Source organism: Acanthopagrus latus, chromosome 7 (assembly GCF_904848185.1).
Source record: "Acanthopagrus latus isolate v.2019 chromosome 7, fAcaLat1.1, whole genome shotgun sequence".
In the NCBI taxonomy this organism is placed as follows: Eukaryota; Metazoa; Chordata; class Actinopteri; order Spariformes; family Sparidae; genus Acanthopagrus; species Acanthopagrus latus.
In genome coordinates, this window is record NC_051045.1 from 11,563,765 (window position 1) to 11,588,366 (window position 24,602).

At 40.5% G+C, this 24,602-nt stretch overlaps 2 protein-coding genes across 2 annotated transcripts in view; one reads left to right on the forward strand and one right to left on the reverse strand.

Moving 5' to 3' along the window:
- Positions 1–366: 366 nt before the first annotated feature.
- Positions 367–19,614, reverse strand: slc9a8 (solute carrier family 9 member 8). Its single transcript, XM_037102730.1, is given in 17 exon segments — positions 367–1,630; positions 2,829–2,975; positions 3,683–3,903; positions 4,553–4,664; positions 4,806–4,888; positions 4,982–5,098; positions 5,186–5,291; positions 5,437–5,578; positions 7,532–7,675; positions 8,357–8,391; positions 8,618–8,719; positions 9,358–9,441; positions 15,396–15,454; positions 16,928–17,008; positions 18,257–18,438; positions 19,200–19,482; positions 19,485–19,614. Coding segments are annotated over 17 exon segments (2,127 nt in total). The 5' UTR covers positions 19,600–19,614; the 3' UTR covers positions 367–1,516.
- A 752-nt stretch (positions 19,615–20,366) lies between these two features.
- The window catches only part of b4galt5 (UDP-Gal:betaGlcNAc beta 1,4- galactosyltransferase, polypeptide 5), a 35,496-nt gene continuing 31,260 nt past the window's right edge, over positions 20,367–24,602 (forward strand). Inside the window, exon 1 of the mRNA XM_037102732.1 lies at positions 20,367–22,120. Within this exon, the coding sequence (XP_036958627.1) occupies positions 22,012–22,120 (109 nt within the window). The 5' untranslated portion in view covers positions 20,367–22,011. The remainder of the gene's footprint in view (positions 22,121–24,602) is intronic.

The window sequence follows — 24,602 nt, forward strand, 5'->3', positions numbered from 1 at the left end:
TGCCTAATGAGGTCCCATGAGATGTTTCAGTGGTATGTCATTCTGGTGTCTCTCAGGGTCGGACGCGAGGGCTTTTCCTGTAGGTTACAGGATATCTTCCCCAGAGTGAGGACACATTAACCTTTTTATATATTCCAATCACACTGACTGCTGCTCTGGCACCCCGTCTCAGTCTGACTCATAATATCCCACTTTATAATCTATAGACTAATTAGCACAAGCTACTTATGTAATGGATAGAGTGCTGTCCAATGGTGTAATGAAATTATCCGACTTTCTATCAGCATGGGGACAAGCAGATGACTGTATTTTTTATTTTTGAGAGAACTTTTCCTTTAAAGTGAAATCAGCTACAACATGGAAATGTACCATTTAAATATTTTATTATAGATTTTTTTTGATAATTCTGCAGTGCTCATAGAGCTCATATAAAAGCCTTTATTCCACAAACAGCACATAGATATTTGACAGATAAATAATACAAAAAAAAAAATACATAAACATTCACAATACCCAGTTACCCGCACATTCATTGGTGCCCGTCTTCATTAGAAATCCAACATGAAAATCACTAAAGCAACATTTCAAATTCATACACAATCCCATGGCAAGATAATTAAAATTAACACACGATTTAATTTGGGGAAACCAAACATGAACCATACTTGGAAATGTAAACGATATTCTAATTTTCTGGAGCATAATTCTCCTGTAAGCCAAATTATTAGTTTTCCCTCTACTGCATATCTGTTTTTTGCCTCGATGCTGGCAGGCATAGTGGTAGCTCATGTGTCACTCCTGGTGTTTTATCTTCATTACATATGTATGAATATACGTGTTAACTCGGAAACCTTAATGCATACTAATGTGGGGACCCGGAGGTAATTAAATATAGTTCAACAGGAAACTTCTTTTCACAGCAGCTACCTGTGGCTCATTACAAATTCCACTTTAAATGTTGAGCCTTTAGTGGCATTATGGTGCATCATTCCCCTGACGTTAAGTAAAAGCTCCCAGCAGAGCTTAAAGCAGCTGGTGCCACGTAGAAATGAATACAAAGTCAAGAGAAAAGTGAAAAGGTGCACTAGTATTGCTTGACATTAACAATTTCCTCTCAGGTTCCCTGCCATCTTTACTTTCAGACGAAACCCTTTATAAAATAAACACCTGGGAGGAGATAAACTGCACTGACATTGTTTCTTTCTAGCAAGTAACAATATGGCATTCATATAAGGAACATCATCTTCACAGGCTGTTACTCTGCTTTATCAGTGTTACAGTTTTCCACTATAAGTGGTTTTGACACATTCCAGTCCACCCTGTGAACTAAATATGCACTGTGGGCCCTGACTGAGGCTCTTCTGTCACATTAAGTTGGAGGCAGGTGAACAAATGAGACGCGCATGTGACTGACACTGAAAAGAGTGCTTGTTTGCTCACACATACACACACCCTCAGCCCAGGACACACAATGTCCTTTCATTGTTTTCATGTGAACTGAAACTGTTTGTTCGGTTCACAGAAGTTCTGCTTCATCCTCCTCATCCTCAGAGCCGGAGGGCCCCTGGCGAACTTCTTCGTACCACTTGTTGGTCAGGGTCTTCATCTGGATCCGGCCATGTAACAGGTCCTGCCAGGCAGACAAGAACACATCAGCATGTGTGCAAGAACAAATGAACACAGAAATTCAAGGCAAGTGAAGACACAATTCATTTTTCCTGTCTTTTGTTGGTTAATAAGACTGCAAGAGTACTCGACATGTGTTACCACTAAAGACTCACAGCAGGCGACAGCCACACTGTGATTAGCTGCTCCTGTTATGCCTTGGCCACACCACACATTACAGGGTCACACATTACAAGACCACACACATAAGCAGCCCAAGTTGTTTGTGTGCTGATTCTCGGTGACAAAACGAGGGAGAAAAACAAAATGATACTGGTGAGAGAATAGATTAAGATGCGCAGACTGAATGCTGTAGCTCGGTAACAACTGCAAGGTTACAGATACCGTACAGCTTGAATGTATATATTCTGATGTTATTATTGAGCCCATACAAACAGATGCACTAAAAGCCTGGGTTAAGAGAGGTAATTCGAATTACAGCAGAGGAGGAGAGGGGGAGGGAGGAGAAATCTGCTAGTAATTCAGCTGGTCTCTGCAGCAGATTGGTGAGCTGCTGGCAACCTCCAGGATCATCTCTTAGAGCAGTTCAACCTGGCAATCGTAGTTCACAGGACGTGCCTCTGATCTGGAGCTTTGTGTGGGTGCTCTCAAAAAATGCCTGCGAGCAAGCAATCCTTTAGCATGAACTTAGCTTTAGCTTTGTCTTCTGCAGCTCTCAGTACTTTCTGTAACCTCTACCTGGAGCTTGGTTTCACTTATGTGTTTCTATTTGAATTTTTACTTACAACCGTATTATGATATTTACTAACCATAATGGAGCCATATTTTGTTTCTTCACTCTGATGCCAACCAAACTTATCCAGCTGTTGCTGTTGCACATTGAATCTTTCCACTGTTGAACCATCAGGATGCTTTTTATTATGAAAAGCAGACTGATCAACAACTTATAGGCATTCTGTGCTAGTCAGTCAGCGGATCAGTTTTTAATAATACAGAGAGGAATCATGCAAACACGAACAGCCACAGTTTGTCACCAGCACATCTCCAACACGTCATCAGATTAATAACTTAATGTGAGCTTGTGGCCGCTCATGGTATGGCCCTGACTGACAATTGCACTCTTCCTCAAATTGGTTGTTAAAGTGCGGCTGGTGTATCTTGAGACAGTAGACGATTAGTGTATTTTGCATTCTCTCTCTTACCTCTTGGGTGAGCCTGCGAGTGAAGAAGGGGTTAAGGTATTTTGCATCAAGCCACATAAAGCCCTTCAGGTCTTGTCTCTGGTAGATGTGAGCCTCGTATTCCTCCTCTGTCAGTTCTGATAGGTGCTCTGACTCGATGGTATTACCCTTGGGAGGAAAGAGGAGGAACGAGAGTCAGATAGACAGAAAACAGAATCAAAGAAGAAGGGGGCAATAAATGAAGCAGAGTTGAACAAGATGGAGGTGGTGGAGTAGAGATCACACACAGAAGGACCAGAGATGAGGGAGAAAGGAGCAGAGGGACCAAAGAGAGGGAATTACATCAAAGAGGGCTTGAGAGCTGTAAGGAGAAAGAGTTGATAGATCTGGTTTTCTGGTACCCCAGGGTGCAACACTAAGCTCTGGAAGACATCAAACATGCAAACACTGTACACACAAGTCATGCAAACACACCACAGGCCGCAAGTGACCTCAGTGGTAGCATGTACTTCAAAAGAATGACCCACTATCTAGAGTTGAAGCTAACGGAGTGAACTGAAATATTAATGACGGTAGCTTGTGTTCTGGTGAGTCGGGGAAATTGTGTTAATACCAGTTTTTAGGGTTTGTTTGTGCTAGTCCAAGTTGTGTTGTGTCTCAGTGTGCATCTCTGATTCCAGTGATTTGCTCCCTGCTGATTCAGTGTCTTTCACACAAACTACAATCCACACTCTGATGTTTTTTTTTCCCTCTGAAGAGAACAGAAAGAGTCTGATGGCAGATGAGAGAACAGCTCAGCTACTATCAACGTTGACAACAAACTCTCCTTCTGTGTGTCTGTATGTGTGCAGATACTGAAGCGTTTCATCCATTACCATTTTCTCCGTCTTGCTGAGGTTCACATCTTTCTTGTTTTTACGTCGTGACTGACTTTCCTCAATGTCCATGATGCGGATGAGGGGCATGGTCCCACCCCCCATGAGAAGGATGGTAAAGAGTACAATGATGATGGTGGTGGTGCCGATAAGCTGCCGCTTCTCAATGGGCTCCAGGCCCAGATGGAGACTCAATGCATAGGGGATGGCACCTCGCAAACCTACCATACAGAAAAAGAAACAGGAACACATAACTTGTCATGTTCAAGCATTTTCAAGATACACTTTTTGAGCACTTTAGGAGAGTATTTTGGTATTTAAAAACTCACATTTCTAATTAAAGAAAGTATCCTGTACAAATATGAGGCAGGGCCAGTCTGGTGGTTACTCTCGGGCGCTCTGCTTGGTGATCAATATTAGGGAAGTCGTCTAAAGTACTTTAAAACCAGATGGAGGTAGAAAGCTAACTGTTCAGTCTGATAGTGATTTATAATAAATGGAATGCAGTTTGAATTTAAAGCAGTTTCATGCACTTCATCCAAAATCCAAGCATTTTTTATGCCTCAAAAACCACCCAATTTAAATTCAAGCATTCTGAAGAATTATCATTACTGTTTAAGCCTGTTTGTTCTGTCAATGTCAAATATATTGAGATACTCTTTTACTACTACTATTTTATACCTATTCACAAGAATCATATATTATATAGTGACTATATTAAATTAAACAATATATTATAACAATATATATACCCAGAGCACCCATAGACACCCACACTATGTTCAGACAATCAAAGATTGATAACAAAAAGAGCAGACAGCCTGTCGTACTCGTTCCACAATAGACACAACGTTCACTGTATCAACTCACCACTAAACCACATGATGAACATCATTTTGGGTGTGATCTTGTGGTCTCTGAAGAAGTTCAGAAGGATCGTCAGAGGGAAGATGTTTATGGCTCGACCAAGAAGAACCAGGACCTATGGACAGAACAACAACAACTGTCACTGAAAATTTATAGGAATGAGCAGGGAAACAAATAATTTGATAAAATCAACATCTATATTGAAATAACATAAAAAAAAGTTTAAAAATTTTTAAAAAGATGCAAAAGCACTTACTATGCACCAGATGACGAAGGATAGTTCAAATTTATGAGGGAAGCTGAAGATGGAAAGACCAAGAAAGGCAAACACACATGTCTCTGGAGAGAAAAATCAAAAATTAGTGTTATAAATAAAAAACTTTACATGATTTTAAAATCAAAACAATGGGGCAATTAAAGGAATTCACTGACCACACATGAAGGCTACTGTACGCAGTGTCTGCTGCATGAGTATCTGTGTGACAGGTGACAAGTTGTGATGGGTGTAGTGAGACATCACGATTCCAGCAAACAGGATGGACATGATTCCTGTTGGTGCAAAGAAAGCATGGCTTTAAAAAAAATAGCCCTAAAAAGGTCCAAAACATGAATGTGCCTGTGTGTGCGTGCACCCACCAGACAGTTTGAGGCCTTCAGCCAGGCCATAGGGGAGGTACGCAAAGATTATCATCATACCAAACTCCAGTGAAGGAGTCTTTCTCAGATCAAAGTGTTTCAGAAACTAATACACGAGTTAGGGAATTTAAATATGATGAAACTAAGACTCTCTATCTCACACACACACACACACACACACACACACACACACACACACACACACACACACACAAGATCAAGTTTCTCTCACACATAATGAGTCTGGATACAAGAGCCGAGATGAGTCCAGTGAGGGTTCCCAGGGCAGCAGAGCCGAAAAACATTTTTAGGAAGTAGCCCAGTGCCTGCACAAAAGTCTCCCACCCGGTTACCATGGAGTTGTCTGAGCGGGAAAAGAAACCCTCTGCTGTGCTGAGAGACAAAAGAAAAAAATGGCAAATGAGGCCACATTAGTACTGTTACACTGTGTTGTAATACCTCGATCTTACCCCAGAGGGCAGAGAAACTCCACCGCCATATCCAACAAACTCACATAAGTGTGTGTATGTGTGTGTTGGTGTGCTGATTAGAGTCTATGCAGCGTTTGTAATCCTGCCATCAAAATCCTGTTTATTAAACAAAGTTCAGCTGTATTGTTTAACCCCAACGACTTGACATAATATAATTTGAAGGGATTTATTGTGGAATTGTGCCACAGACTGACTATATTTGGATGCTATTGCAGCCACACGGTTTTTTTTTTTTATGTCATATGTACATTAAAGTTTGGTCTTAAATAGTAGCATGATTTTGAAAAAAACCTAGAACCATCAGTAGCAACTATTAACTATAACATTGCCTGCCCTACAATGTGTGATACATTTCTTAGCAAATAAAGCTGTCCAAAGTGAGTTTACACATTCTCCCACCTTATTTATTGTTCAAACTTTAACTTAGTTGGGTGAAAATATTTTATCATCACATTTGTGTCCCAAAGAAAATGCTTTTGGATAATTTGTAATTACTGAATGAGTAGGAACACAGACAATCATTTTTCTTGTGTAATTTAAATCCTCTCTACAACAACAGTTATCCAGACAAAGAGCCAGACAACACAGTATAATGAATAATCTGATTATAATGCTTATTAACAATCTCCCAAGCAGAGGCATTAGCTGCGTGGCTGTTATAAACGACCGGGCCAAACTGTAAAGTAGCTTTCTAAGAAAGCCAGTCTGTGAGGTGCTAACAACAAGCAAACTGCCAGGGCTGTTCAGCCTATCTATTATTCATGCATTCATTTACTCTACAGGGGCATGCAGACACTTGAGATCACTTTGCACATTTAGCTGGTTGTGAGTAGGAGAGATAAGGCAGCAATAAAGCAAGTACAGAGACAGCAGATAGGGTGACAGCGAGGAGTACAAATAAGGGAATCCTGCCAAATGTCTGTTTCAGTCAAACTAGTCTGTCAAGATTTCGTCAGGGAGTTTGTGAGTGTGCCAACCCGTTTGTTGACACAGGAAAATCTTCATAAACACTTCCTAGAGAGTGATACTCTAAACAAACTCTCTGCCTTGTCTTAAGAACGTTTCGGGACACATTTATTGAAACTTTTCTGTCCTCACTACCTGAATGCACTACCTACATATACAATGACAATACACAGATATTACAAAAATGTTCCAGCAACATGTTCAAAATGTTCAACAGATGAACACATTTTTGTTCCAAGCTTTTTGGACATCACATTTAGTATGTTGTGACGAATATGTTCCCACATCCTCTGCAACTAAAACCATGCCTGTGCCGTAAAAACCCATGACAGGGACAATAAAATAGGTCACTGGTTCTTTTCTCCCCCTTGTTTCCTGTAATCTGCAGAAGGTAGGAGGGGGGGTTTAAAGGTTAGAGGGTGTCTTTCTACAACCCAGCTTACATTTACAATGCTGATATCCAGAGGAGAAGCACATCAGCAGGTGATAAAATAAAAATCAAAAAAATTAAAAAAAAATAAATAAATCACCATATTGTGATGTTTAAGAATATATTTTGCCCACAAGTAATTCTGAAGGCCTGTGTTAGGAAAGTTTTCAAGCACAGAAAGGTAAACTGATATGATATGGGTGTATATAGTAGAGGTAAAAAAGCTTAATGGCACTAACGTATCTAAGAACGTTTCTTGGAGAGTGTTTTTATGTGTGTGCAACATTTGGACATTAGTGGTTGATGTACATAACTTGTATTTGCAGATTTTTTGCATATTGTCCTCGGGGTTCCTGTTGGTGAAACACTGTGTAAACGTCATGCATTAGCTAGTGTAGATGTGCCAATGTGTGTGCTGGAGAATTAACAAGCCCTGAATGAAAGGGAAGAGACTCTTACTTTGTGAGGACGATGGAGACAGCGTCATTGAGAATGCTCTCACCGAAGACCAGCATGTTGAGGACTGGGTCCACGTTGAGGGCGTTGAAGATAGCGATGGTAGCTACAGGGTCCACAGCTGAGATCAGTGAGCCAAAGGCAAAGCTACAGCAAGGGAGTGAAAAAAACAGTTTATTGGTAATCATGAGACACTCACAAAGGAAATTCAGAAACGAACAAATACATGCAACAATGTCCTTTGTGTTTATTAATGTTCAAGGGACGCAGACAGGAAATCACAGACAAAAAAAGTCACGCATTCCCTGAGACAACATGAAACTTTAAATCATTATTTCAATAAATGACATGAATCTTGGAGAATATACAACAAATAATATATAATCAAAATATAATTTGGTGAGGTTTGGATGCAAATACCATCCAGGCAGGAGTGATTTTCTTAAAAAGAAAAATCAATGCAGGTAGAAAAGACCGTACACAAGCTGTTTCTGGACTTTTACATATCCCACTAGGAAATAAAGCGGCAAAAGACTTGTTTGAAAGCAACTCTCAGTGCTGACTTGGCACCTGTAAGGATACATACTTGTGAACATAACAACCCTCAGTTGCTTTGTAAAAGCAAATGGGTGTGGAGCAGCAAACTGCTTTTCTATCTATAGATTCTATTGGTTGGCTAGATAATCCTGGTGTGTGTAACTGGCTAACAGAGTTTCTGTGGGCTTGGCTCTTTCAAACCTTAAAGGTATACTACGAAATACCAATATCTAAGGAATCCAGGAATAGGGAATGCAAACAATAAGCAAACTATTGGTTATTAACACTCACCTATCAGTCATGGACATTTTATAGATCACATCAGCCTGAAAAAACAAAACAAAACAAAAAAAAAAACATACCAGATATAGACAAAAACATTGTTAAAAGTTTCAACAGGAAGATCTGATCATCTCAACATCGAGAAAGCAGGAAGTGTTTTCAACAATGAAGCAATTGTAATGGCTATGTGCAACTTCACACATTCTAAACAATTAAAACTTTTGTCTTAACAGGTACTGAACTGTTGACAGATAACTCTACGGTCCTCACCTGGCCGAGGAAATAGATACCTCCTCCGACTATGAAGGCAGAGATGGCTGTTCCGATCACAGCGAAGAGCGTAATGGAGCCAATGTTCTGAAAGAAGTTACCCTGAACATACATGGACACACAGCTTAAGTATTCATGAGTTTAGCAGCATGACATTTGAAGTTACATAGTGTTACATAATATTTAGCCAGCATTAGTGAAAAGTAGGACACGGTACAGGTGCAGAGAATACAGTCATATGTTCACTGTGAGTAATGGAGAGGAGTGTATTTGAACAAGACCACTGACATTTAATGTTTAAGAGCCACTTTTTACAATAAATAATTTAAATTTTGGTTAGATAAATGACAATAGAGTACATAAATGAACACAGAACATCAATGCATAAAAAAAAAATACAGGAAAAACATGACAGAGAGCAGAGCTATCCATAGCCAACCTGCAACATTAGCAAACATACAGCCTGCTAAAGTCCTTAATCACTGTTTGTTTTATCTACATATTAAGTGTATTGTGCTCCAACTACAATAAATGTACTTAAAAAGGTCAAATGTTTAGGGTTTTGGGGCAACATGTTTGTTTAATACTCATAATTATGTTTTCATTGGTTTAAAATCACCTGAAACTACAAACATTATCAGTTTGCATTTGCTGGTTTGTATTAGGCACATTACATTACTTGTTCAGATTGACTATCTTGAGAAGTGCATATTTAGCCTTATGCACACACTGTGGCATACCTTATGTAAAGAGTATCCAGATTCAAAGATGATGGGCGGCAGCAGCAAAAGGAAGAACATGTTGGGTCTAAACATTTCTTCCTCCTGTTAGGAAAAGATAGAGACAATGTTACTTAGAGCATTTCAAAAAGCAGCAGTGGTCAGTTTACACAATAAGAATATCCCTGATTATCAGCATGGCCAACCTGGACTAATATTCAGCATTGTTTTATTGTGTTTTTTTTTTTTTTGCTAATGTCCGATTGACTTTGATACAGCCTTTCTCTGTAAGTAGTCACTACTTTGTGATCTCACACAATGTCCCGCCCACAACCCATTTGAGTGGTTATATGTTACAATTAATAGCTAATCAAAACTCAATCGTCATCCTGAATGCACAAATTAACTAGTGAGTAAGTCATTAAATAGATGGAGTGGAGTGGAAATATATAGTGAGTATTATTATATAGTAAGTAGTATCGTACTTAAGAAAATCGTACTGGTTACTCAAAATTTGGACTCTTTGGAATTTTTTTTATTTTACTGCAAATGTATTTTGGTTCCAAAAATCAATCACCACTATCCTTCATTATTAATAATCATGGTGGTAGTGGCTCTGAAAAAAAATCATACAGGTTGATGCCTTTTACAGAAAACTGATGGCTTGGAGTTGCATGCTGGCTAATAGTAACAAATTCTAGTGGTAAAGGGTTCCAAGTTCCAACTAGCTTGAGTTTAGCATTCAGAAATCTTTTAAGATTACATACTTAACTGAACACAGTACTTTTTCCAAAGAATTGGTTATTGGACTGTGATGACACACATTCTGTAATACTAATCTTAATGCAAATCATTACCGTCAACCAATTAAAGCATGTGCTTGTGGTTATCATTATGCAATCCTCAGCAAATAGCCTCTTCAATTGATCTGACTGTTTAAAACGTGATTCAGTGATGGTCAGCTGACTTAACACTTAGTCATGATGAGGGGGAAGGGTGACGAGGGAGGCCATGCACACGTGCTCTTTTTTGACAAGACACATTTTGTCACACACATACAAACACGCACAGACATGCATCAGGTGCTCAGCAGGGGGAATGCCTGCCTGCCAGCCAATTCATGCAACCAAACACTACTACTGACATCCTCTTTCTTTTGCACATGCCGGGAAAAGACACATGACTTACTCACATATGCCGTTTTATCTCTGATTCATTCATTTGCTCTCTCTCTCTCTCACATGCATGCACACAAACACAAACACACACACACAGGATCCCAGTGACCTTCCTTAGCTCTCTGATTATTTCAGCGATATAATGAAATCATTGTTGCTTCTCAGCTAAATGGGCCAGCCTCCCAGATCAGGCGTAGGCATCATGTGCCCATGCATTACGCTCTGGCTGCCAATGTGTCTGTGCATGATGCACCATGTGTTCTTGTGTAAGCCAGTATGTGTGTGTGTGTGTGTGTGTGTGTGTGTGTGTGTGTGTGTGTGTGTGTTCCGTACATAATGTATGTTAGTAATGTTAAAATTAATATACGGTATGCATTAATGGCTGTTATGAGGGAAGATCTACTTCTGGGAGCTGCTTGACACTGCAGTTGTATCTATCAGAAAGGTGGAAGAGAACCATATTTACCCCATCCATTCAACAATCTCTCCCATTGTATTATAGCAGCCAGTTCTGACATCTGCTCGAGTCTGACTCAACCCCCAAAACCCCACAAGCAGATGGACAGGAAGAGAATTACTTTAACATTTGATGTGCATTTCCTAAAAAGTATCTCTTTATTTTTCTAACAGCTGCAGAGATTTGAGTTGTTAAAGGTTGATAGATGAGGGATATAAAGCACACCATTTCAATATACCAAACAAATCTGACATCCAGTGCCAACATGTGAATACACAGTGTGTCTCGTGAAATTAACTCATCAAAAATGAGGGTGCTGGCAAATAAAAAAAAACATTATGACATGACTAGTTTCATAATCTTGTGAATTTTTTAAAATGTATTTGTTCCCATCTAACCAATTATTCAGAGCGAAGATCCAAAGGAGCTTGAGGTGATTGACAAATGAGATGAGACAGTAGCAGAGTTTGATTTAAGACTAAACACTGGCTTTCAAGATTCTCACTTTGCTGCTAATTCAAACCTACACAATTCTGGCTTGAAGCTGGCTACAAACAGGTCATTCCCAGTGGAAAGCCTACACAGGATGTATGCTGGCCTAAAAGGCTATGCTTCTGCTTACATTGTCTTTAATGCATTCAAATTTCAGGAAAAGTAGGCCAACAGGGAGTGCTTCCAGGTTACTACTACTACGCTTGACATTTATCTCTGGCAGAACTCGACCCTTCAAGGAAGGAGTAAGGTCAAGAATGAATATTAACACACTGGACAGAAGAAGGTATGCCATGCATGCACTGCAAGCTGACATCTACAGCTGTAACTGCGTACTTTCATGCATGCACATGTTTCACTGCCATACATAAGAATGTCTACTGGAATGGCTGAAGAAGCACACGGACTTTGCATACACACATCCACACAAATTCAAATAAGGACATGTCAGTCGGTGCTTTGCATTATCTATTTATCTGAGACTGAATTCTTTTTGGGCTGTTGTTGTAAGTAATATCAATAATCTAACAGTCGTGTTCTGCGATTGACTGAAAAACTGTCCATTACAATTTTCCACAGCTTGATGTCTTCAAGCATTCCAAACCTTGACAATATTCAATTCACAATGAAATAAAATAAAGAAAAGCCGCAAATGACCGGAATTTTTTGGTTGATAAGTGGTTCAAATGATTAATTATTAATTTGCTGTTCAGTGACTTATCGATTTAGCACTCGATTTTAGGTCAGAATGCACCAGATTGACATCCTGAAACCGTGAAAAGGAGAAGGGTTGAGAGATTTCAGAAACACTCATACTGATTGCAGAGAAATATATGTTTTACGAGAAGTAAAGAAGAAGTGGATAAAAAAAGAAGAGAGAGAAGACGATGGGCATACTCTAGGGAAGTGCTGAGACAGAACTTGAACTAAATGAGAAGAGATGAATGCCAAAGATGAAGGGAGCCCAGTTAAAAGAGGGTCGAGTGATAACGGGAAAATATGAGCAGGAACGATGGAGAGACCTTCGTATGGAGCACTGGCTCCCTAGAGGCTTGGCTTTGACACACAGTGACATCACCGCATGGGAAAAAGGCCCCTGAAACCACAATTAAAACTGCTCTCCCTGTGTCACTCTCTCTCTCGCTCTCTCTCTGCGGCTTGGGAGAGATCTATTAAAAGTATGTGCTGCCCTTTGGGGCTTAAAACACACTGACGCCACTGAGGAAAATGATAATACAGACAATACAGTACAGGCCAGGACGCCAAAACTGAGAGAAAACTAAATTATTATCTGAAGAACACAGCGGGTGCAAATATATTCACCTATGCATTTCTCTCTGTGCTCTGCCTGAGAGACAAATAGCTGCTAGCATGTTACTCCTTAACAGCACGCTATTTCTTCTCCAATCTGTGTCAGAGCACAAGGGAGAGATGGGCAGATGAGAGAACACAGTGAACAGCCTCAGAAAAGCACATAAGGGAAACGCTCTTCATACACTGGATTGGTGGGATAGGACTGGAGATAGAGGGGTTGGTAGCAAACAGCAAAGAAAGCAGATTGCTGGTGAATGGTGAGGGCAAAGCCGGTGATGACAGGATGCCACTGCCTTGGGGGTTCGTACACCCTTGGTGGTTTGTGGGGCAGGCTTAAGGCTTGCTAGATTAGCCAAGTGGACCAGCTTTAGAAACATGCTAGTTTGGAGGTGATGACAGCAGCCTTAAAAAGGTAGCTGCAAGCATGAGGCAAATCCAGTTTAAAGCTGCTAAATGAGCCATGGATGGCATATATGCACAGAGATGCATTTGAGAAAGTTACACTGACAGAATCTCATTTTTGCTACTGGCCATGTTACTCATTGCACAGGTTACAGGGTGCATCCTGCTGTGTGGGATCTCTCAAAAACAAATAGGTCAGACATAATGGATTTGCATCATGGTCTAGGTCTTCTGAAGTCTTCTTCAACCTATAAACAGAGTAGCATATCCATGCTACCGCAATAAACATGCCGCTTATCACATTGTTACTTTACTGTAATATAAAACAAGTCAATAGTGTTCTGATACCACTAACAGAATCCAAAATGCCTTTTATGCTTCCCTAAAATGCTGGAAAAGATATTGGTAGGAACAAAAGTCTCCAATACCACATCCTTTATTTATTAGAATAGGGACTCTGGTATTTCCCGGCAGTGTCCTGTACACATGCAATTCAACAGATTTTTTTCTTGCACATGGAGTCAATATCCACAAACAGCAAGCAACATGTGTCTAACTTCAAGTAAAAATATATACACATTTATAGATTTTTCAATGCACTGGTATGAGATTGCTTTTTTTTGCTTCTTTTTCAGCTTTTTTAGTTAATTGTTGACCTTTTCGCTGCCTCTGTGGTACCAAGCTGTAACCATCTATACATCTATAATATTAGGCAGAGTAGATGCTACACAAACTGTTGTTTTTTTTAAAAAATACCGGTCACAAAGTTTTTGTCAGTCTTGTTGATGACAATAATTCATTCCCTGATGGAAGGGGCTCTGTGGTTTAGACCGATCTCAAACCAGTTTTCCTGGCTGAGATCCAGTTCTTCGGCTGTCAAAACACAAAGAACTGCTTTGAGACCAACTGCTAAAAGGTCCCCCAACTTCCTTGATGGACAAACCCTAAAAGAGATAACAGTCTAGAGATTCACAGGACAGGAGTAAAGGGGGGGGGTGTAGAGGGGCTCCCGAGGCTCTGGTTACTAGTGCCGATGACTCAGCAACACCCTGGGGCCTCTAGCTAAAAAACAATGGGCCCCAGTGTGCAAGAAACATTGACACAACCTGTCCTCTTTTCACTCCACCCCCACTCACTCTCATCTCTCTCTCTCTACCTCCCTCGTTCATTTGTTCTCTCACTCACTGGCAGAGGAACAAGGAATGTTAATTAAAGGCTGTGAGAACCAAGAGGAAAAGAGGGAGGACTCATAGGGATACAATGGGAATGATAGCTGGCAAAGAATGGTTGTGTATCACTATGAAAAGGTACCGGAGTAGTGATCAAGAGATGAGATTTGTCACAAAAGCTGCGGACAGGAAATGAATGACCGAGCAGAAAGGCTGGCACAGAGCGAGAGATGAAAACTGCACCACAAGGACGACAGATGTTTACTGGGTTGGGGTGGGTGGGGGGTTCCCGGCATATTTGCTGTGGGATAAATTGCATCATATCAAAACTGGGAAAAGTGGTTATATTCTATAAGCTTGGGGCATTATGTTTTCAATTAGGCAATGGTTCAGCGATGCTGACGTTTGTCCCTGCCCTCAAAATTACAGTTAATTTGAGGAATGCAGTGGGCGTGGCTCTTGTGTTTATATACTGGAAGCAACTTTGTAACTTTAATTCAACTGCATGAAATGAAATATCTGCATGGAACAAACCTGTGTAAAAATGATAATGCATCGCATATGTGTTTGTGTATTTTACTTGTATGCGGTGTGTCGAGGAATGTGGTTGTTTTGCCTCATGCTGAACCAATCCAAACCAAACTAAGCACCATTAAATGCCAATTGCTTAGAGAAACAAAGATCAACGTCAACTATTTGAATAGCAGATAAAACATTTCAGCCATTTGCACGTTCCAGCTTCATGTCTTTAATGATCTTTTGGTTTCATTGTCTTTCAAGATAGTTAATGAAGAATCTTTGGAATTTGTCTGTTGACAAAATAAGCAATTAGGTGATGCCACTTTGCTATAAGCATTTTTCAAATCGTTTTGACATTTTATGTTCTAAAAAGGTTATCAACTAATTGTGAAGATAATCAGCAGATTTATCAAAAAATTAAAATAATCATTACTTGCAGACCTAGTTAATTGTGAACAACAGTATGGCCAGTGCTGTGTGGACACAATGAGCTGTGCAGCGGTATGTGAACAAGGAATCCAACTGTACCTTCCAGTTGGCCAGTTCCTGAAACTCGATGATCTTAATGAAGCCTCCCATTAGAATCCCTGGAAAGAGGGAGCAGTGGAAAAAAAATCAACACCAAGGTTTAAATATTTTACAACTTCATACAAAAATTTCAATACAACCATATTATAAATGGTGCAAACCTGAGGCAAAGTGCTATATAAATGGTTAAAACAATGACTGCCTGGCAAATGAAATGTCCACCATAGTTGAGGACTAAATTAGATAGGAAAAGTGTAAAAGGGCTATTGTCTTAGTTTTGTCTTTGATGCACTCCCCTCGGGCACTCGGCTCTCGTTGCCCAACCCAGCAGAATATTAATTAAAAGGGCCAGGAAAAAAACAAAGATGTGTAAAGGGCACAGAAAGCAAAGGAGATAAGAAGGAGGAAGAAATCAGTATGAGCAGAATTGTTTAAGAGCCAGATATAGGGGTAAATGAAGTGATCATGAAGAGAAAGACATGTAATGAGTAGATGGGAGACAGGAAGTGATGAGGAAGGAAAAGCGGTTCTTCCTGATTTGTAAGCAAAGTGTTATCTTCCCTCTGCAGAGTCCCCGCTCCAAACACTGAGAGGAGCTCATATGCAATATGCAGGGCATGCAAGAGGAAAAGGCCTTCAGGGTCAAGACAGATGTGTGTCACTGAGTTTGAGTGAGTGTAATTGCATAAACACGTCAAGAGGGAGACAATGGAGGGCATAACAGGAAGTGGAATTAACCTGAAGTGACCTCACACAAAGACATAACTGAATGTCTGGTGAAAAAAAAAAAATTTTTGCAATCGAGTGCTATTTTGAAACCACAAAAGACTTTCCAAATCTTGCGTATGGCTGCTAGTGATTCCACTTGGCTAGCCATTACTCATCTTACAGAACTTGAACTCTCTGAACTTTTCTGAATTAATTTATAGATGCGATAGATTCTTCATTCAGGTAAGAAAAAAAGTTATTCATTTGATTACTGTCCAAATTCTGCTACTATTTTTCAACACAATTCAGTTAAAAACAAGCAATTGGTGAGGGTAAGAATACACTTATGAAGAATCTCAAAAAATGATTCAATGTAGTTTGAAGGGCTTTAAAAAATGATTGGAGTACAACTATAGGATTTTGCAAGGCTCTGTGAATTTAACTGAATGTTTAAGGGTCTTGATGAGTTATGGAATTACCCTATTGAAATCTTAAAAAGCTTCACTGCTCTGAACCTGCTTGCTAATTCACTGCTGGACCAACTGTCATTATGTTAGGAATTTTCTATGACACACGGACAAGGAAGAGAGAAAGCCGGAAATTGTGAGAACAGTCATAAACTATTTATACGTGCTTTAAAAAAAGCAAAAGTAAGAGTATTCTGTCAAACTTCCAAATCAGTCTCAGGATTAGTTTGCTGTACTCCAAATGTTCCTGCCTTAAAAAAGGATTTCATCTAGAGCTCTTGAATACAGAAACATTTTTTCTGCTTTCCTAGATGCAGCCTGTGCACAGAAATGTGTTACATAAGAAGAAGAACTCACCAAGGGACACAACAGCCACGCTCTCTGGAAGGAAATGCAGCTTGAACTTGATAAGCAGGTGCACCAATATGATGCAGATACCTAGAGTGAGCAAACAACGTAGAATGAATATTCAGGACAAATACATCCATGTCCTGACCATCATGTCTCACAGACTCAGATCAACCCAAAAATAACCGCACGTCATATAGTGTTAAGATCTTTTCTGCGGCAGCTTTCCTCCACATCACCTGCAGTAGACAGGACAGCGGTGTCAACGAATAACATATAATTTCCCTCTAACCTGATTTACACTCATCATAATTCTAAGACTGTAAACAATAAAAGATAATTGCCTCCAATTAAAACATAAAATTAGTGTTTGAAATAACAATGAGCCTTTAATCATGTTTGTCAATGTGCCGAATCTGCACGTACACAAATGAGTTCAATTATGGTGACAAAGCCCAAGGCCACAATGAAGTTAACTAAACAGTGATTCATACATACAGCCAAAATGCAATGCACTGCAATGAGATAACGATAACACACAGTGTATGCAGCACCAAACCAGCAGAGGTTGGTTTATGAAAGCTGGACTGTTTAGTCATGAGGGAGATGTTAAACTCAGGCCTAATTAAATCACACCCGCTTGTTGAGGGCAATGCTACCTAATGTTAATACGGTTTCTGAGTAGAGCTATTTACTAATCTACTAATGTGTGGTTTCTGTGTTGTACTCTGAGGTGACTTTGCATTTATTGACCTCAGGAGAAACCACTGATGGCTTTAGAAGAAAATGACTGCAACACTGCATGCTTTCTCTCAACCAATTAAATATTTGTTTCATAGAAAGACTTGGTACAAGACAAAATAATCTGTCTGCAAAGTCAATGAGTCTGATTGGTAACCTTATGTATAATGTATGCCAATTCCTTGGTCTATAACCTTTAAAGTGGTAAACGTATCACTCAACCTCTAGTGATCTAAAGTGCATAATGGCCACTTTGTGTTGGAAAAAGCACTTCATGTTCACATACTAATGTGTAACCACATCCTTTCCTTTATCCACTTCCTTCATCTGAAGTCACCAGCCACACATCTGATTTAATGAAACACTCAAGTGGCTGTACAGTCACCCTCCACCGCTATGGGTCTAAGTTGTGTCTAAGTTGTTGTGAATACCGTGATCAGGAATTTGTTTTCTACTTTCATATTCTATATATCTAAGAATGACACCAGACAAGACTCCTCTCAGAAAACAATGTGCATAGAGGTTTTTTGCTGACTGAAAAAAAAAAGAAAATAAGACAGAGTCTGACAGATATTTAGCAATTCGTCAACTACTAACCAATAACCAGCAGGCTGAAGAATATGGTCAACCCGCTGGACTGCTCTTCTTCTTGGGCCTTGACCCCTGTCTGCACAGGTAAGATGGGCTTAGCGGTTGGTGGCGCCAGGGTCGTCGGCTTGACAGTAGATGTTGTAGAGTGGAGGGTCTCATTGCTGTAGGGCTCAGTGCTATTGGACTTGCTGCAAGGACACAGTCGGGAGAAAATTCATGTTGGTGTGAGGCATAAAATCAATGGATCAATCAGGTAGATGAGGCCATGGATTCAAAACACAACATAATCATTCACATCAAAATGTGGTTTTAAATTAATATTGGGACTGGAAAGCAGAGATACCGAACCTAAAAAATATCATATTAACATTTAATCAAAAAATAATGTTAAGTAGTTACTTTTGATGTCATAAATGCTTAATTTTAACCTAACCAAAATAAACCGCAAGGGTTGGAACACCTGACTTAGCAAGAGAGACACAAAATGGATGGACCCTTGAAAAGATTGAGATAATTTTTATTTTTTTGGGTGTGTCAAGGCAAGGTGGTCTCCTAGAAGGTTTATTATGACTAATTTGTTTAAACATATACCATTTTAAGTTCAGCTTTTGTATTGTTTCATAAGAAATATTTAAATTTACCATAAGTGAGTAATGAAGTTGTTCTCAGAGGAAAATAAGGTCCCCAGAACACAGCTTGAAACTAGAATGGTGGCAGGGTCCGCCAAACAACTACATAATAAACTTTTACTTTTTGTGCTGAAAACAAAAGTCTACAATAACAGTCTGGTTAGTGACGACGTGTCCTTTAGTTGATCCTGGACTTGACAGCAAGACACTGAAAACCTGTTCAGAAACCCGTGGAATTGAGCTATTGCTAGCTACTTAGCCACCTTGGGCTAGGTTACGCCAAAGAAGGACCGCTAAAATCAATATTTGGTGGCTCAAACCTGACAGCCTGCCCATCTTTCTGTTTCGTCTCTTCGTTTGTATCGACTCCATCTTCCGGTCCATGTTTTATTAATGTTTGCTGGCTTTCAGCTGGTGTGTTATCCTGATGGTGCACATCCCCTCCGTCATCTCTCTCAAGCAGGTCCAACGACTCTTCCCTCTCAACTCGCGCTGGTACGCACGGATACACGAATAACAGCAAAAGGGACAGCAGCACAACTTTATGGCTAACGCCTCTCATTTTCAAAACAGCGACTTTAAACCCGAAGAAGACGTTCTGTTAAAAACAAGACTGGAACGTCCATGTCGACAGCTCCTCATATCTGTTGACATAACGACTCCACTTCCTGGTTGAGGCTTTGTGGGTAATTGTAGTCGTTTACGTAGCATGGGCGCCATGACGGAATATCAAAGACACAAATGACCGCAGCTTGATGTTACTGCTGACAATAATATATTATTCCTGTCATAATTAACAACACTCTACTTTCAGCGGTATGAATATAAATTATGTCAATGGTTTACAGTAATTCCTGTTTACTCAATTTCCCATGAGTCAGTGTAGTGTAGCGTCAGCCATTCGCCTGCTGCATCGTGGATATTGTAGTTTTCATCGTAGCGTGCACATGCTGTAAATTACCTGCAGATGTGGGAAACACTGAAAAAAAGATGCAACCTTACCCCAAAATACCCTAAAGTCAGATGTGAATAAAAGTGAAGATGTTGTGTCAAAAGTCACTAATGAATAGTACTTATGCATTACAAGTAATTTTCCAACAACAAATGTACTTGTACTTGTAAAAATCAAAAAGTAAAATGAAAGATGAATTTACACATTAGCAGGCTATGTACCTCAGAATCAGTGTTTTTGGGGTTTTTTTTCCTTCTGATTGCTGGTGAAGTAAATCAATTTAAATTTTTGCTGCTTTGCGTCTGATGGAGAATGTAATCTCCAATGAGTAACTAAAGTTATCAAATGAATGTAAAAGAAAAAAGTACAAAATCTTTGCCTCCAAAAAAAATGGGGTGGAGGAACAGAGAAGAAGAAAATGAAAATGATCAAGTAAATACAAATTATGCAGTAACAGTACAGCTGGATTATATCTGTCATATTACGTTTTACCTCTTAGAAGGTACATGGTTTATTTCAAGGCTTAAGAAAAACAATATAACTGTAGTCCCTTTATGCAACACTCAAAACACTAACCTACATAAATTGATAAACAAATAATAAGTTCTTTGAAAAAATACACTTGGTGCTTTGTTGTCTGGAACATATTGCATTAAATGTCAGACAATAGTGATATCAGTATTTTCAACATCCGTGTTAAAGTAACAAGATAGCTGGTCTGAATGTAATTCACAGGTACACTGAAATAGGCATACAATCACAAGGACTACGATGCTGAACAAAGATAAGAAAAAAATGCACATAACTATAAATAAGTAGGTGATAAATATGTGTGTAAAAAAAGAAACATACAAAGTGTTCTGTAGATACATACAAATACACTACTGTCAGGGACATTGGAGTATGGGTCCATATATGTGTGTGCATGGATATGCAATAAAAGTCAAATGAAATGTGTTTTAAAACATAAACATTGAGACATGTCACAGAATAAATAACCAAGTGAAACACTTAACTATGCAAATACCCCAAACTAATTTTGAGTTGCATAATGCAAAGGAATAAATGTTGGATAAAAGTACTAGATTCCATTATCTACAAGAAGTGAGTGGCTGTGTATTGTGGCTTGCAGGATTTATAGATGGGTGATATGTAAAAACACACAATAAAATGAATACAGTTAAATACAGAATACCTGCAATAAACCCTGTGTAAAGCCAATTAAAATGAAAGCTATTAGTTTAGTGTTTTTTTTTTCTTTCTTGCAGGCCTAACTGTTTTCAAACAAACAAAAAAGATTACAATCGAAAGGTGATGGGATCCAGGCTCATATCAGCTAATTATTAAGCTAATTAAGAAAAGACATGTCCAATGTGCGGGCTGCAATCTGCTGGAGAGTGAAAAGTGCGGACACATGAGGTGGTGCCCTGACTGCATGGTCATAAATGATAATGTAATGAGAGTCCTGCTGAGCTAACGATAAACAGCTAGCTTTTGATAATGCCATATGCCATAACGGTGTGAAGACGTCGCTCGACGGTTGACGGCGGCTGCTGCGTCGCTGCCACTCTGTTCGGTTGCCAGGTTCCGTTTGACGAACGTCGAGTGAGCGCGCTCTTGTTTTGTCGGCTGCTGTTAACGCCCACTGTAGGTATTGCTCATTTTGCGGAGGGGCTGCCCCATTCATAGGGCTAGTAGGCAAGTCAAGGCGGGCGAAAGCAGCGCAGGAGCGGCCAAACACCATCAGCGACGTAGCGTGTGAGCCAAAGGATGGTCTGTCGCTGAGAAAAGGAAAGGAAAGGGAACAAAAAAACCCAACAACCTAGGCCAGGTTAAACTACGCTACCGTTTGCCGGCAGTTTCGACCTCGGACACACTCTCAGCTAACAAGCCGAAACCATCTTCCTCAGGAATGGAGATTTGAATGTCTTGATTGAACACTGGAGGACCTCTCCTGTGCCAGACCTGCCGCGGAAATACACTGACTTCCTCGTCGCCTAGCTCCTCACCGCTGCCGCAGACCGGCCAACCTACTCGGCTCACCGAAACCCCCCTCCCCTACCCTACCCCCAGGCTGTCCGCGGACCGCCGGCTCTGGCATCTGGACGCATCGGGGACCTGGTCTTTCGTCGTTGTAGATAACGTAAACGTGCCTGTGTGTGCTTTTTTTTGCTGCCTGTATGATGCCGACACATTTGCGGTTCCGGAGAAGGTCATTCCTTGGGCTTATATTCCTCTTTTCACTGTCCACCTCCGCATTGTACTTCATCTACTCCGCCCCCGGAATCGGTAAGTGAAACTGAGCCGATGATATATTTCAAAGAAAATGGTCACATATTTGAATGAGGCGAGGTTGTTCGTATGGGCTGTTAGGTCATTTGTGACAGCTCGACTTCCCTTTGGGAGAGTAGACTGGCGAAGAAGGGGCCATGCGCCTCGGCTGAGCCTCGATCACTCCCAGTCGATGATGAGACTCAGCTGGATGCAGGGACTCAATCCTTTAATATTCATGTACCTGGCCATGATAATAACAGTGCTACTGATGAGCATCATGGCTACTGTAATCATGCTGGTGTTTGTAGGCCCTAACAACTATGATTATGATGCTTACAGTGGCTGGCGCCACGGGCCAAATATGATATTTTGGCATCGATTTTGGCTTCATTAGTGGCGTCCATAGGATAGGGAAGGATGACCCATGTGTAGCTCATGATCCTCACCCTGTCTGACTTTTTACTCCTTGACGGGGCAATGGTCAGCCAGTGAGTCGTGGATTCAAAGGCGTAAATTCCATTTGTGAAGTTAACCTGAGTGTAGAGATCAGTGCCGGACAAGTCATCCCTGACATCATTAGCTGCCCGTAAGTCACATGCAGCTGTGTGATATCACATGTCCGGAATCTGTCCTATCATTAATTCATTAATGTGTCTCATCATCCCCTCACTTCTCTCTCTCTTTTTTTTCTTTCTTTTCTTCCTGTCACTCTTTAATTCTCTTCCTCACTATCTGTGGTTTCACCCATCCTTTTCTTGAAAGGCCCTGCGGCTCGGGCCACGGCTGCACATATCTTATCAGCCTAGAAACACAGAGGCGAAGCATGCTTGCTATTTTGGTCATGACAATCACCCCTGGAGTTTCCAGAGATCAGTCACCTTATTGCGGCTAAACGGGCAGAGTTTATCTCTGTGCGTAACTCTTACAGCTCTGTTCTAACTTTCCACTGAGCGTGCAGATGAGCAGCAATGAATTGGTGGCCCTTTCTTCTTAAATTTCCAGCAGAGGTTACTTTTCGAAGAAACACAAGGTGTAGTTAAAACTCCTGGGAATTTTCCTTATTTACTGTCACCGTCGGCTGCAGATCCTGTTGCGTTTGCTGAACAAGCGTGAGTGGAGATTTTGGGCTTCCTGGAAACATTGTAATACAGTAGCTGCCCCAAAAAATAATGCAGCCCCCCGAGGGCCCCGAATCGCCAATTCGTATCAACATACAACAACAGACCAATGATGCAGTTTACGGTAAAAGAAAGTCCAAAGACGATTTTACGATTGACACTCCTAGCTGATGGCTTTTCACTGCCAAAAGTCAGAGCCTGTCGTCTCTGGAGTGGAGTTAGTGAATACGTCTTCATGTCACACAAGCGTAGCTTTCTAACACACCAAAGAGAGAACTGGTCCTTCTTACTCGTCAAAATGGGAATCGATCCATTCACGCTTTTTACCTGCTGTGGACAACTTAATCAATAACTGGATCAATTCTCATATGGAGGACACATTACTGACAGGAATAGCCGGTGTAAATCCCAGTAACGGTTAGCAATGATTCCTCTAAATGTGAAACTAATAAACAAATAAATCACTGAGCAACCGGCGGGACAAAAATAATCCATCATTCACTCGTTCACTATTTTCTCAACTCAAGTACTGATGCTGTTTGGTAACTGACTGAGAGCTGTTCTTGGCCATATCCCATCCTCCTGGGGCTTTGAGTGTTGTAGGTCTGTAATGGCCAAGTGGTTTACTGGGGGTTTTGTTCTGAAATGGAACATGGACCAGCAGCACCAGTCCATTAATTATAGATGGTAACCAGCAGCTAGGCAGCTTCTGCTGCTGTTACTAAAAGCTGCAGTTTAGTCTTTTACACTCTGGGTGCCTGGTGGAGCTGTAGCAGCAGGCAGATCAGGTGGGGGTTGGGGAGATCGTGCTTTAAAGGAATATTTCCATGTTTTAATTTTTTTTTTGACACAGGGAGGCACGATTAACTTAATGGTAGTGATATTGATGCATGGTCATTAGCTGCGGTTTTCAGATCTTGTGGTTAGAGACACAGCGTGTCAAACAGAAATAAACGGCAGCAAATGCAGCCAGTGGGCAAAACCATTTTAAACCACAGCGCAGCATTAGCATTAGATTCAACCGTCCCCAACAGAATACAACGTCTTTAGTGTAGAGTCTCCTCTCACACCTGTCTGTATCACAGATCTATTCAACAGAGGATAATACTTTGATGATGCAGAGAAGATTGAGGGATAAATCAGACACTGTGTTCTGGCGTGGATGCATTGGTGGGACTCTATTTGTCAGCTACTGTTTATTCTGATCTGACTGGAGTCCCGCCAGGGCATCCTCCACATGCTGTCGCCTGAGCTATTTCCCATACATCAATATTACTTCCAGTCAGTAACTTTAACTATCAAACTGCATGTCTGAAAATCTGCCCTGTGCCTGTTTGTCTGCTTGTCAGGGTGGGCTTCAGAGATGGCAGTTCACATCA